Below are 12,322 nucleotides of genomic sequence, written 5' to 3' on the forward strand. Positions count from 1 at the left end.
TGTGCTAACCTTCAACCTTGAGCCCTCAAACATCGTCGAGTTCAAGTGGAGAAAAATTTTGGAATGGAAACCCCTGCTACACCCTCAACCTCGACCTCCGATTCAGTCAGGCCTGCTACGGGGTGTCCTCCTGCCTCCATGACTTCGACCTCGACTTTCATCAGACCTTCCTTGTTTGGAACGTCCTCAACCTCGAGTAAATCTTCCAAATCTTCTCCTGAGCTTCCCTCAGGTCAGATACCTCAGCAGCCGGTTCCAGCGGTGGTCCTCAAGCTACCCAAACATCATTCCTCCAAGTCGAAGCATTCTTCCTCTTCATCCTTGGAGCCTTTAGTCACAGCAAGTGGTCCAGTTTCAGACTCGGATCCACAATTGCAGGCTACCATCCATACCATTTTAGAGCGGGAATATGTTCAGTTACTGACCCCAAATATAGTCCTGCCTCGACTCTGCTTCGTGCAGTCTAGCCTGGGCAATCAGCAGTCTCACAAGAGGTTGAGTCCTTGCCTGAGCCTCAAGCTGAATCTACACACTCTATGCAAGGAGTCCAGTCTTTGTGAGTGTCTCGTCTGGAATTCTCACACTCCATACAAGGAGCCGAGTCTTTGGGAGTGCTTCGAGATACTTCGATCCAAACAATTGAATCTATGGGACTTCGATCTACAGCTTCCAGCCCTATATCCTCACATAAGGCATTGCCCATTTTGAGGCATAGGGCAAAGTCTCCTTGACCTAGAATACGACCTGCTTCCAGGAAGCACTCTCATCACCGGTCGAGGCACTCATCGAGGCGCAGGTCCTCCTCCAGAGAGAAGCCTTCCTCATCCAGGCCTTCTGGCTCTTCAAGGCCTCCAACTCCTCGATCCAGGATACCAATAGCAGAACCTGAGGGCTCCGCTTCTCCCAGTGCCTCGTCCCAGTCTGCTTATTCGCTGGAATATCAATACTCCAGGAAGGCTTCGCCTTCGTTTTCCACTCGAAGCGCCTTTAGGTCATTGAGTCCCTCTCGAGTCCATCCTCTTGCGGATCAATTGTCTTTTTCCTCCTTCCTCCTTCAAATGGCTGAGAACCTGGATCTTAAATTGGACTCCGGTTCTAAGCACTCTAAGGAGTATTAAGAGGAAATGAGTATGCCTCGGCCTCCTTTCAGACGAAACCTGGAGACTCCTTATGCCATCCCTGCTGTTTCAGGCAAGTTGGAATCAAGGTATAGAACTGTACATTACAAGGGTTTGAGAACTCACAACTATCTCATCAGTCCCTTCTTGTGGAATCTTCCTTAAAGAGGAGTCATCCTTCCAGGGTCTATGCTACCGTACCTTCTGGCAGAAATAGCAGAGCCATGGACAAGTTTGGCCGTCGTCTTTATCAAAATTCGATGATGGCCTCCAGAGTTTTGAATTATAATTTCATCTTTGCAACTTATTTCAAATATTTTATTGAAATACTCCCTGGTTTTACTAAAGACCTTTCTCAGCACAGGCTTTTAGAGTTTCAGCAAGTCATTGCTACACTAGCACAACTCAGGTTACACCTTCTTCAGTCATCTTATGATGCCTTTGAACGTTCCTCGAGGATCACTACTTTCTCAGTAGTGATGCGCCGCCTTGCCTGGCTTCTCACCATTGATATGAATCCCAACATTCTGGCCAATATCCCTTGTGAAGGCAATGACCTCTTTGATGAATCGATAGAGGCACCCACCCAGAAGTCTGAGCATGAGAAATCTTTTGCTTCCATCATCAGACCAAAGCCTAAGCCAGCTCCTTCCAAGCCTTCTCGACCTCTTCCATCCTATCAGAGGCGTTATCCTCTGAGGGCAGCTCCTTACACTCAAGCACCTCCCAAGAAACCACAACAACAGCAGAAGCAACAGAAACCTCAGCCTTCTGCTGCACCAAAGGCTTCTCAGCCTTTTTGACTGTCTCAAACAGAACATAACCTCCATCGTTCTGCCTCTGTCCTCTCTTTTCCCATTGGAGGTCGTCTCCATCCTTTTTACCATCAATGGGAGACCATTACATCCGACCTCTGGGTGCTGTCAATAATCAGAGAAGGATACTCTCTTCATTTCACTCAGGTTCCACCAGAGATTCCTCCAAGAGAGTATCCTTCCAATCCATCCTAGACCGCCCTTCTTCTTCAGGAAGCTCAATCTCTGCTTCGTCTCCGTACCATCGAGGAAGTTCCCTTGGAACAGCAGAGCAGGGGATTTTACTCCTGTTACTTCCTAGTTCCGAAGAAGACAGGCGATCTGAGGCCCATACTGGATCTCAGGGCTCTCAACAAATTTTTGGTCAAAGAAAAATTTTGCATGTTGTCCCTGGCCTCCCTTTATCCCTTTCTAAATCAGAACGATTGGTTATGTTCTCTAGATCTCAAGGAGGCTTACACCTACATCCCCATTTATCCGGCCTCCCATCAGTACCTCAGATTTTGGGTGGAGAAGCTGCATTTTCAGTACAGAGTGCTACCCTTCGGCCTGGCATCATCTCCAAAAGTGTTCACCAAGTGCCTAGTGGTGGTGGCAGCAGCTCTGCGGATCCATGGTCTTCAGGTGTTTCCCTACTTGGACGATTGGCTCATCAAAGATTCAACATCTCAGGGGATTATTGTAGCGAACCAACGGACTATGTGGTTCCTACCAAGCTTGGGATTCGAAATCAACTTTCCCAAATCCCATCTTTAGCCCTCTCAGAACCTACAGTTCATTGGCGCTATTCTGGACACTGTCCAACTCAGAGTATTCCTTCCTCAGCAGTGTCTGGATGCTCTTCTTCAGCTTTGCCACAAAGTGTCTTCCCTTTCTTCACTCTCAGTGAGACACATGATGGTTCTACTTGGTCACATGGCCTCGACCATTCATTTGACTCCTTTTGCCAGACTTCACCTCCAAATTCTTCAGTGGACCCTGGCATCTCAGAAGGCACAGGCTTGTGACCCACTCTCTCAACACATTACAGTCACTCCTTCGTTAAGACATTCTCTCCACTGCTGGATGCTCTCTTCCAGTCTCTCCAGAGATTTACTGTTTCAGACACTCCTTCATTAGAAGATACTTATGACAGATTCCTCGACCTACGCTTGGGGGGGCTCATCTCGACAGTCTCCGTACTAAAGGCCACTAGCCAGCACGGAACATCAGTGTCACATCAATCTTTTGAAACTCAGAGTGATCTTCAATGCTCTCATAGCTTTTTAGCATCTTCTTTAAGACCAGGTAGTCCTTATTTGGACAGACCCTCAAGCAGGAAGGAACGGGATCTCTCTCTCTCTTTGTCAAAGGTTGTGGGACTGGGCGATCCATCACAAAACCTTCCTAAAAGCTGTCTACATTCAAGGAGAGAAAAACTATCTGGCGGACAAATTGAGTCATCTTCTGCAACCTCATGAATGGACACTCAATTCCTCGCCTCTTCATCACATTTTTTTCTCAGTGTGGAACTCCTCAAATAGATCTCTTTGCATCTCCCCACAACCACAAACTGCCTCAGTTCTGCTCCAGGATATACTCTCCTTATCGCCTCGAGGCAGATGCTTTCCTTCTGGAATGGACGAATCTCTTCCTGTATGCGTTCCCTCTCATTCTCAAGACTCTTGTCAAGCTCAAGAACGCTCATGCCACCATGCTTCTAATAGCTCCTCGGTGGCCCAGGCAACCCTGGTTCTCCCTTCTACTTCAGCTCAGCAGCAGGGAACCATACTTTCTACCAGTTTTTCCATCTCTGCTTACACAGTCAAGGATCTCTTCTTCATCCCAACCTGCAATCTCTACACCTATCAGCTTGGTATCTCTCAACATAACTCCTCTTCAGTTTTCTCAACCTGTTCGGGACATTTTAGAGTCTTCCAGAAAGCCTGCCACTAGACAATGCTACCACCAAAAATGGACTAGATTTTCTATGTGGTGCATCTCTCATGACAAGGAGCCTCAAGATACGTCCTTGTCTTCCATCTTGGATTATCTTCTGCACTTTTCTACCTCTGGCCTCAAGTCTACATCCATTCGAGTCCATCTTATTGCAATTGCTGCTTTCCATCATCCTATCGAAGGGAAACCTCTTTCTGCTCATCCTGTGGTTTCCAGATTAATAAAAGGACTTTTCAATGTCAAACCTCCTCTCAAACCTCCTCCAGTGGTTTGGGATCTCAATGTTGTTCTTGCTGAATTGATGAAGCCTCCTTTTGAATCAATGGCTACGGGTCATCTGAAATATCTCACTTGGAAAGTGGTGTTTCTCATTGCCCTCACATCTGCTCCAAGAGTCAGTGAGCTGCAAGCTTTAGTTGCTGATCCACCTTTCACAATTTTTCATCATGACAAGGTGGTCCTCGTTATTCATCCTAAATTCTTGCCTAAAGTGGTTTCAGAATTTCATCTCAATAAATCCATTGTACTTCCAGTGTTTTTTCCAAGGCCTCATTCTCATCCTGGAGAATCAACTCTTCATACTCTGGACTGTAAGCGTGCTTTGGCCTTCTACTTAGAACGTACCAAACCACATAGATCTGCTCCTCAACTTTTTTCTCCTTTGATCCAAACAAATTGGGACACCTGATTTCTAAGCGCACCATCTACAACTGGTTAGCTGCTTGCATCTTTTTCTGCTATGCTCAGGCTGGACTGCATCTACAGAGTTGAGTCACAGCCCACAAAGTCAGAGCCATGGCGGCATTAGTGGTTTTCCTCAGATCTACTCCTATTGAGGAAATCTGCAAAGTTGCCACTTGGTCCTCGGTTCATACATTCACTTCTCATTATTGTCTGGATACTTTTTCCAGACGGGATGGCCATTTCGGCCAGGGAGTTTTACAAAATTTATTCTCCTAAGTTGCCAACACTCCCACCATCCCATTCTGGTTAGCTTGGAGGTCACCCATATGTGAGAATAGGCTGCCTGCTTGTCCTGGGATAAAGCTCAGTTACTTACTGTAACAGGTGTTATCCAGGGACAGCAGGCAGCTATTCTCGCAACCCACTCACCTCCCCTGGTTGGCTTCTCTGCTAGCTATCTGAACTGAGGAAACGCGCCCTGTGCTGGGCAGAAGGCACTCGTGCATGCGCGGTGCGACAGACTCGAAACTTCTGAGTTTCTTCAAGCAAGTCTGCTTGCGAGGCTGTCCGCATCAGGGCTCCATGGATAACGTCATCCACATGTGAGAATAGCTGCCTGCTGTCCCTGGATAACACCTATTATGGTAAGTAACTATACTTTCTTGTGTGGTCATTTCCAAAGATTACTGCTTGAGAACTTACGACCACCCATTGTGTAGGGGGTAAGGACTCACGGGCTATCCCTGTGCTAACTAGTTAGCATGTGATATTGTAGATGCACTCACACATTTTGAAGTTACCAAAGGATGCCTGAACACATTCCACAATACTTCATTTTTAGGTGCATTAAGTGCACATTAGCACCTAAAGCAGCCTAGTGAAAGGACCTCTTTTAGGTAATTAATGTAAGTGTGATAGTCATTAATTCATTTTTGTGAAGCTGTAAGAGTTGGTTTAGTATGATTGTGATAAGATTTAATTATAACTCATTTTCACAAGTGAAATTTTGTATTTTATTGATGTAACAAAAATTAGAACTGTGTTTATCTACCTGGTTGCATTGTAGCGTATTGAATTTTAGAGTTAAAATACATTTTATCTTTTTTTTTCTATCTAGGTATTCCTAAGTAAGACAACAAGAATCAACAAGAAATGGCCAGTTCGCTTTAAGTTTCCATGGAAATTTGAGTTTTATAATGTCTCAAATAGTGGTGGAACTTCCTTATTATTTTGGCTCTTGTTCTTTAGGGACTGAGGCACACTCACATTTGAATTATTTCTTGAATAATGGATGCAATTTGTTATACAGAGACAATAATGGTGGTAAAGAAGGATGGGCAGCTATTTCATCCAGTTGGCATTCAGGAACACTTGTTTTTCTTAATATGCTTTCATTCATTAGAATATTCTGAGTAGTTTATATTTACAAGCCTAGACTTTAATACATTGGAAATACTATGATAGCATTGCTTTTTTCAGGAATGGTTGGACTCCTGTCTGAATTGCATTTGAGTAGATTCTAAATTACAAGAAATGCTTACATAGATGGTCTTTTACTAAAGATTAGCACCTTCTTTTTCCTCTGTGTCATGCTGAAGATAACATGAGCTAATCATTAGAAAAAGACCCTGTAGTTTACCATAGATGTTTCTAACTCCAGATTTCCAAGAATTCATAATATAGTAGAAAAAATCAACAACTCAAATTGTACCATTTCCTCTTCAAATCATCAGACTGCTATAGATTTCTGAAATATTTTTTAAATTGATGAAATCTTCAATACAAATAGATTATTTAAAATAAGACTGCAGTTTCAGTTTCTCAAAAGAATTTTCATCCAGGCAAAATCACAGATGTAATGTTTGTTTATTAAATATACCACCAAAGTTTACAACAGTTCTCACTGGTTTACAATAAAAATAAATAGTAGTTAAAAAAAGGCAAGAACTCCATAAAATATAGGACACACTTAACACACGCACACATGCACTACCAAAAAAAAGAGAGAATTAGAACCAAAATAGCAGAAATGTTTGTTGTGTCAAGGAGAAAAGCCCTCTGTAATTACCCAACGAAGATCAATAAATATGATCATTTTGGGGTATACTCCAAAAGCTAATTGAAATAAATGGGTTTCCAGTGGTGTTTTAAAAGCTTTGAAATTGGGTTCTAAATGTATATGATTTGGTAGTTGATTCCAAAGACAAGACGCTGAGTAGAAAAAAGCCTTTAATGGTGTTAATTCCCACTGATGGTATAATCAGCTTGTTGTCTTGCAGCGATCTAATAGTATATAAGGATGCATATGGAATTATTAATGAGGTCAGATAACTGTGCTGTAAAGTAGTAAAAGATTTAAGAGTTAATGTTAACTTTGAATTGAATTCTGTATGATACAGGCAGCCAGTGATATTGTAGGAAAAGAAGAGTGATATGATCAAATTTACCTTTATGATGTAATAACTTTAAAGCAGTATTCTGTAATGTTTGAAGATGTCTGAGGTTAAATTTGGAAATGATTTTAAATAATCAATTTTGGAAGTGAAAAATGCCTGTATCAAAGATGTCTAACAGCCCGAAGTGATCGTGGTGTTTAGAAACCTTTCCTCTCGGTTAATTGTGAGTCTATAATCATCCCAATCACCATTGTAATTGTTTTGCCAAGGAAGGATAATGTAATAACTGGGTCTATCCCTTGTCCAGAGATCCAGCAAGTATAACTTTTAAGATTCATTTATTCAGATTCAGCCACGGGAAGCATCTTCTGTTGCGGGGCATCTCTGTTTAAGAATCAATATTAGATTTCATTTGAAAAGCAAGTGTCTACCATAGTTCTTCATGCATTTCAAAACAAGCTATAAAAGTGAGTGGCCATATCATTTTGCAAGTTACTATTAGTCACGTGGCCATAGTATTTCTGTATATTTATTACCTTTAAGTTTAAATAGACATGTAAACACTACAAAATTATTTTTCAACCTTTACAAAGAAAATACACAGATTACTGTCAGCTAAGCAATTAAACACCTTCCTGTAATTGTATGTGACGTTCCAAATTACACTTTCAATATCTTACCGAGTCTAAATAATAATCATTTTTGAGGAAAATAACACCGAGCCAATATTTTTGATTTCTTACAGTATTAAAATGTCTGAAATGATAAATCTTTTCCTAAAATGGAATAAAGTGAGGTGAATGCTCTTAGTCCACCTGAAGGCCAGTAAATAAGTTATACTTTATTTTTCTTAACCTGTCCCCCTTCTAACCTGCTAAAGGCAGCAGAGTTCTCTAAGGCTTGTCCAACAGAAAGTTATCAGTCTTGTATTTGACTGTACGTCAGCTTAAAATAGAAATCGTGTTCTTTCATAGGAGTGGAAAACATATTAACTACATCAGGACAAAATGAGATTTCAGAGTACCATTCAGGACAGATCTAAAACACTTATTTGCTTCTTATTCATATGTATAATGGTTTTTTAGATGAAAATGCTAACTTTAAAAAGTATGAGCAAACCTCCTTGGGGTCTAGTGTGTAGTGAGTTTTTTTGCCATAGGAGCAGATAAGGAAAATTCTTTTGAATGGAGCACTTTGTTTCCTTTCTTGATTATAAACCAAGAATCTGTCACGTGATACACAGAGATTACGTATTTATTAGTGCAATAAGGATCAAATTATATGGTTTTTAATATTTCTATAAATTATTCATACCAGAAGAAATCAGCTTGAATTTGGTACAGAATCATGGTCAGTATTGCAGTTTCAATGATTTTTAGCTTCTGTGTTGCCATTTATTGCCGATGTCTTTTCTGTTGATATATTTGATCTGGCTGCTGTGAGACTTACTCAAGTTAATGTTATCTGCTGTTCAGAATATACTCATGAATTAATTTTGATGGAGAGTTGCTTTTATTTAAAAAAAAAATGAATAAGGCGCTGTGTTTCAAAATGTATTACTTGAATACCATTATTGGCAGCTTTCTTCAGAACTTGAAAAAGGATACTGTAAATTATGGAAATCAATTACATTTTCTGAATGTCTGTATTGATAAATATGATTGACATTGTAAATGTGGACATTATGATTAAATTGCTATTAAAATTAAATAAATTTGGACATGCTGTGCCTTAAATTTGTTACCTCGTAGTCTTGCTACATCATTTCTTCTTTTTTGTATTGTGAATTGTGAAGTGTTTTTATGAGAATAAAAGGATCTTGAGGAAGCAGTGACTAAATAGAAAGGCTCTCTTGCACATGCAGTAACTGTTAAGGTCATGTCCAGAATGACCCTTTCAGCTACCACACAGACAAGTTCCCTACAACCTTTTGACACCTATGGACCAGCAGAAATAAAATAATTATTTTGTGGACCGGCACTGGTCTGCGGACCAGCAGTTGAAAAACACTGGGCTAAGTTGTGGGCCAGACCCCGCCCCCATAATAGTACTAATTGTAACACACACAATATAATCATATTAACAACACATAATGGGCCGCGCTAGTGGGTTAACGCACGTAATAGCACGCACTAAACCACGGGACGCACTAGCTGCTACCGCCTCCTATTGAGCAGGCGGTAGTTTTTGGCCAGTGCGGGGGTTAGCGCGTGATGAAAAGTCGCACACATTAACCCTACTAGCGCGGCTTAGTAAAAGGAGCCCAATGGTTAACCACAAAATTAAACTACACAAAGCTCACTGTATGCTTCTCAATATTCATTTCTACCAGAACACAGATAACCTCATGCAAATGCAGGACCAAAAACTAAAAATACTAATATATACAAATAAACCGTAAGGTGGAAGACTCTGCATGCAGTACAACCCCAGAGAAAAAAAACAAATGCAGATGTAAATCAATCACTAAATTCAAAACTAAAATCATTCCCCCTACCGTTGTTGTCTCCCTCTCTCCATGCTGTGCCTTGCCTTCTGGCCTGCCCCTAGTGTTATCTTCGGGCCGGCTCCCTCTTCCAGTGCACAAAGCAGTGGGCAGCGGCTCCTCGCATGTCCCGTGCCTCATCTGGAAGCTTCCCTCTGATGTTGTGACATCAGAGAGAAGGCTTCCGGTTCAGGCCCAGTATGTTCATAGGAGCCTCTGCCCACAGCTTTGTGTACTACAACACTGAGGAAGAGGGAGTCAGCCTGAAGACAATGCCGCATCGATCGCACCATGGACCAGCAACTGAAGAGCAGTGTATGGGATCCCATGCATGTGCCTGCCATGTGGACTGGCAGGAAATTTCTGCCGCCCAGTGGTTGGAGAACACTGCCCTATAGCATGTTAATGTGAATTATGTTACATCAATTCCGAATTCAGTATGTTAGGTGTTCAATTCCTTCCCGCAATCTGGGAGTTGCTGAAATTCAAACAATTTTCTAAGTAAAAACTGAGAGGAGACAGATTCATAACGAATGCAAGGAAGTTCTTCTTCACTCAGAGGGTGGTGGACACCTGGAACGCGCTTCCCGGAGAGGTGATAAGACAGAGTACAATTCTGGGGTTCAAAAAGGGACTGGATGACTTCCTGGAAGCGAAGGGGATTACAGGGTACAGATAGAGTTACCTTACAGGACATTGAGCGAATAGGGTATGGATATTTTAGGTTAGGTAGGGAACACTTCCAGGTCATGGACCTGGGGGGCCGCCGCGGGAGCGGATTGCCGGGCACGATGGACCCCTGGTCTGACCCAGCAGAGGCAATGCTTATGTTCTTAAATACTCCTCCCACCTTAGAGAGAGAGAGAGCCCCCTGTGGTTTCAATTTCTGCAAACAGTCTGTGCAGAAGTCTTTTGGATTTGTTCTGCATCTTTCTTAATTTTTTGCTTATACTTCATCTTTTTTAGTGGCTTGAGTGCCTTGACACCTTTTTACAGTGGTCCTCTGTAGGAGGAAAGGATGCAGTCCCGCAAAGCCGGACTGCTGCTTCACTGAAAAACTTTGGTGGTGCCAGCCTGCTGTGTGCCACCCTTCCTGGACTCGGGGGTCCATTCCCCTGGAAGCTCGCTTTCCCTCTAACCTTGTCAGGTGTTTAAGCATAGGCTGTATGTGTCCTGAGTTTTTAAAAATCCTCAGGGCGCAGGCTGCATTTTCCGCCCCCAGTCGCATGGAGAGGATCCGTGGGGGCAGAGGTTAAAGTCGGTGTCTCTCCGACTGGCAGTCCGAAGATCTTCATGTCTGGTCATTTTGGATCTGTTCTGAGGCAGAAAATCCTGTTCTTCCATTCAGCTGACAGGCAGACACTTCAGAGTAGAGGGCTGCACAGGGACGACGGGAATCCCGCGGGGATCATGTGGGTTCCCCTTTCAGGTCACAGGGATCCCATAGGGATGCCCCCTTGGGTTGCAGGGAACCCCTCTCATGGTCTCGGTTGGAGGCAGCTTGAGCCAAGGGACTCATCTTCTTTTCCTGCCCCACTATGCAGTGCACAGTGCTGCCAGCATACCACACATAGCCAACCCAGAAGTCTTCCGTCGACGTCAGAGCTGAACTTGGGAGAGAGGAAGGGAGGGATACAGAGGTGGGGGAGGGGATAGAAAGGGAGAATTGGGTGTGAGTGTGTCAGTGACAGGGAAAGAAAAATGGTGTACACAGGGAATGGAAGAAAGAGGAGAATTTTTGGTCATAGGGAGGGAGAGGTACAGATGATAGGGAAGAAAAAGATGAGAGAAATGTGGTGGAAAGGGAACAGTGGGACAGATTGAAAGGGATGCAAGAGGGAGGAATATTGGACATAGTGGTGAAGGGAATGGAGGGCGAGATGTGGCATGGTGCTGGAGAGGGGTGATAGAAGGAGAAATGTTGGGCAGGGGCGAAAGATGCTGCACATATCCGGGGGATGAGAGAGGGATAAATGCTGGACTATGGTAGGAGGAACCAATGGACAGCAACAGAAGGGAAAGCAGAAAGAAGAAACTAGGACCAACTTGATGGAAAAATAAGTCTCCAGACAACAAAGGTAAAAACCAAAATTTATTTCAAGTTTCCAAGTTTTATTAAAAATTTGATAAAATGCTTATAAACGACTTCTAAGCAATTTACATTAAAATAATGGTAAGAAAAACAAACACCACAAAAAACATATAGACATTACTAAGACAAATGCTCACTTATAAGAAAAAAGGGGAAGAACTCCAGTTTTTGATTGTGAAGTAAACAATAATGGTAAAAACAATAAGGAGGATAAAGGCTGATAGCCTTAAAGGCTAGTTTCAGAATGTTTGAGGGCCTGTCCAGGACTGCAATTGCATAAAACAAACATCTAGGGTTCTCTCTTTTCAGAGTTTAATTCTAAAGGCATCTTTGAATAAAAAATAAATTTTAAGCATGCTTTTAAATTTATCTAATTGTGTTTCCAAGTTTATTAGTTTTTAATATCCCGATCATAAAACCAATATCTGACCGGTTAACAATAAAAATTTTAATATAGATTAGAAAGAAATAGTGGGGGTGTGTATGAATAATTAGGGTAAACATATATGACACTTACAGACAGACTAGACAGTGAGGGTAAGTTGGGAGGAGAAGAAAAGTTACATAATTGTTAGAGGAAAATGAGATAGAGGAATGTTTCCTCTCTTAAGTAGGATGTTAGCTTTGAGAAATGTATCTAGCAGATGTCTTTGTATTGTGTTCAAAAGAAAAGGAAATGCATTTCTGGTTTTATTTCTCCAGTGCTGAAGTACTTGCTGACCCTTGCTGTGGCTGGCGGGGATCCCCAAGTACCACTAGCAAAGGACTTCCTCTAGAGACGATCAGAACTCCCC

The 12,322-nt window shown here is 42.3% G+C and overlaps 1 protein-coding gene across 6 annotated transcripts in view; it reads left to right on the top strand.

The window, feature by feature from the left end:
• GK (glycerol kinase) overlaps nt 1–8,694 on the top strand; it is a 445,878-nt gene extending 437,184 nt beyond the window's left edge. For all 6 annotated transcript variants that reach the window (XM_033948781.1, XM_033948778.1, XM_033948783.1 and 3 more), the window contains one exon: nt 5,673–8,694. Coding sequence is in view for 5 of the 6 variants with exons in the window: in XM_033948778.1 (XP_033804669.1) it covers nt 5,673–5,686 (14 nt within the window). In the remaining variant the exon portion in view is untranslated. The remainder of the gene's footprint in view (nt 1–5,672) is intronic.
• The last annotated feature ends 3,628 nt before the right edge of the window (nt 8,695–12,322 follow it).

This window comes from Geotrypetes seraphini, chromosome 6 (assembly GCF_902459505.1).
Source record: "Geotrypetes seraphini chromosome 6, aGeoSer1.1, whole genome shotgun sequence".
Classification (NCBI taxonomy): domain Eukaryota; kingdom Metazoa; phylum Chordata; class Amphibia; order Gymnophiona; family Dermophiidae; genus Geotrypetes; species Geotrypetes seraphini.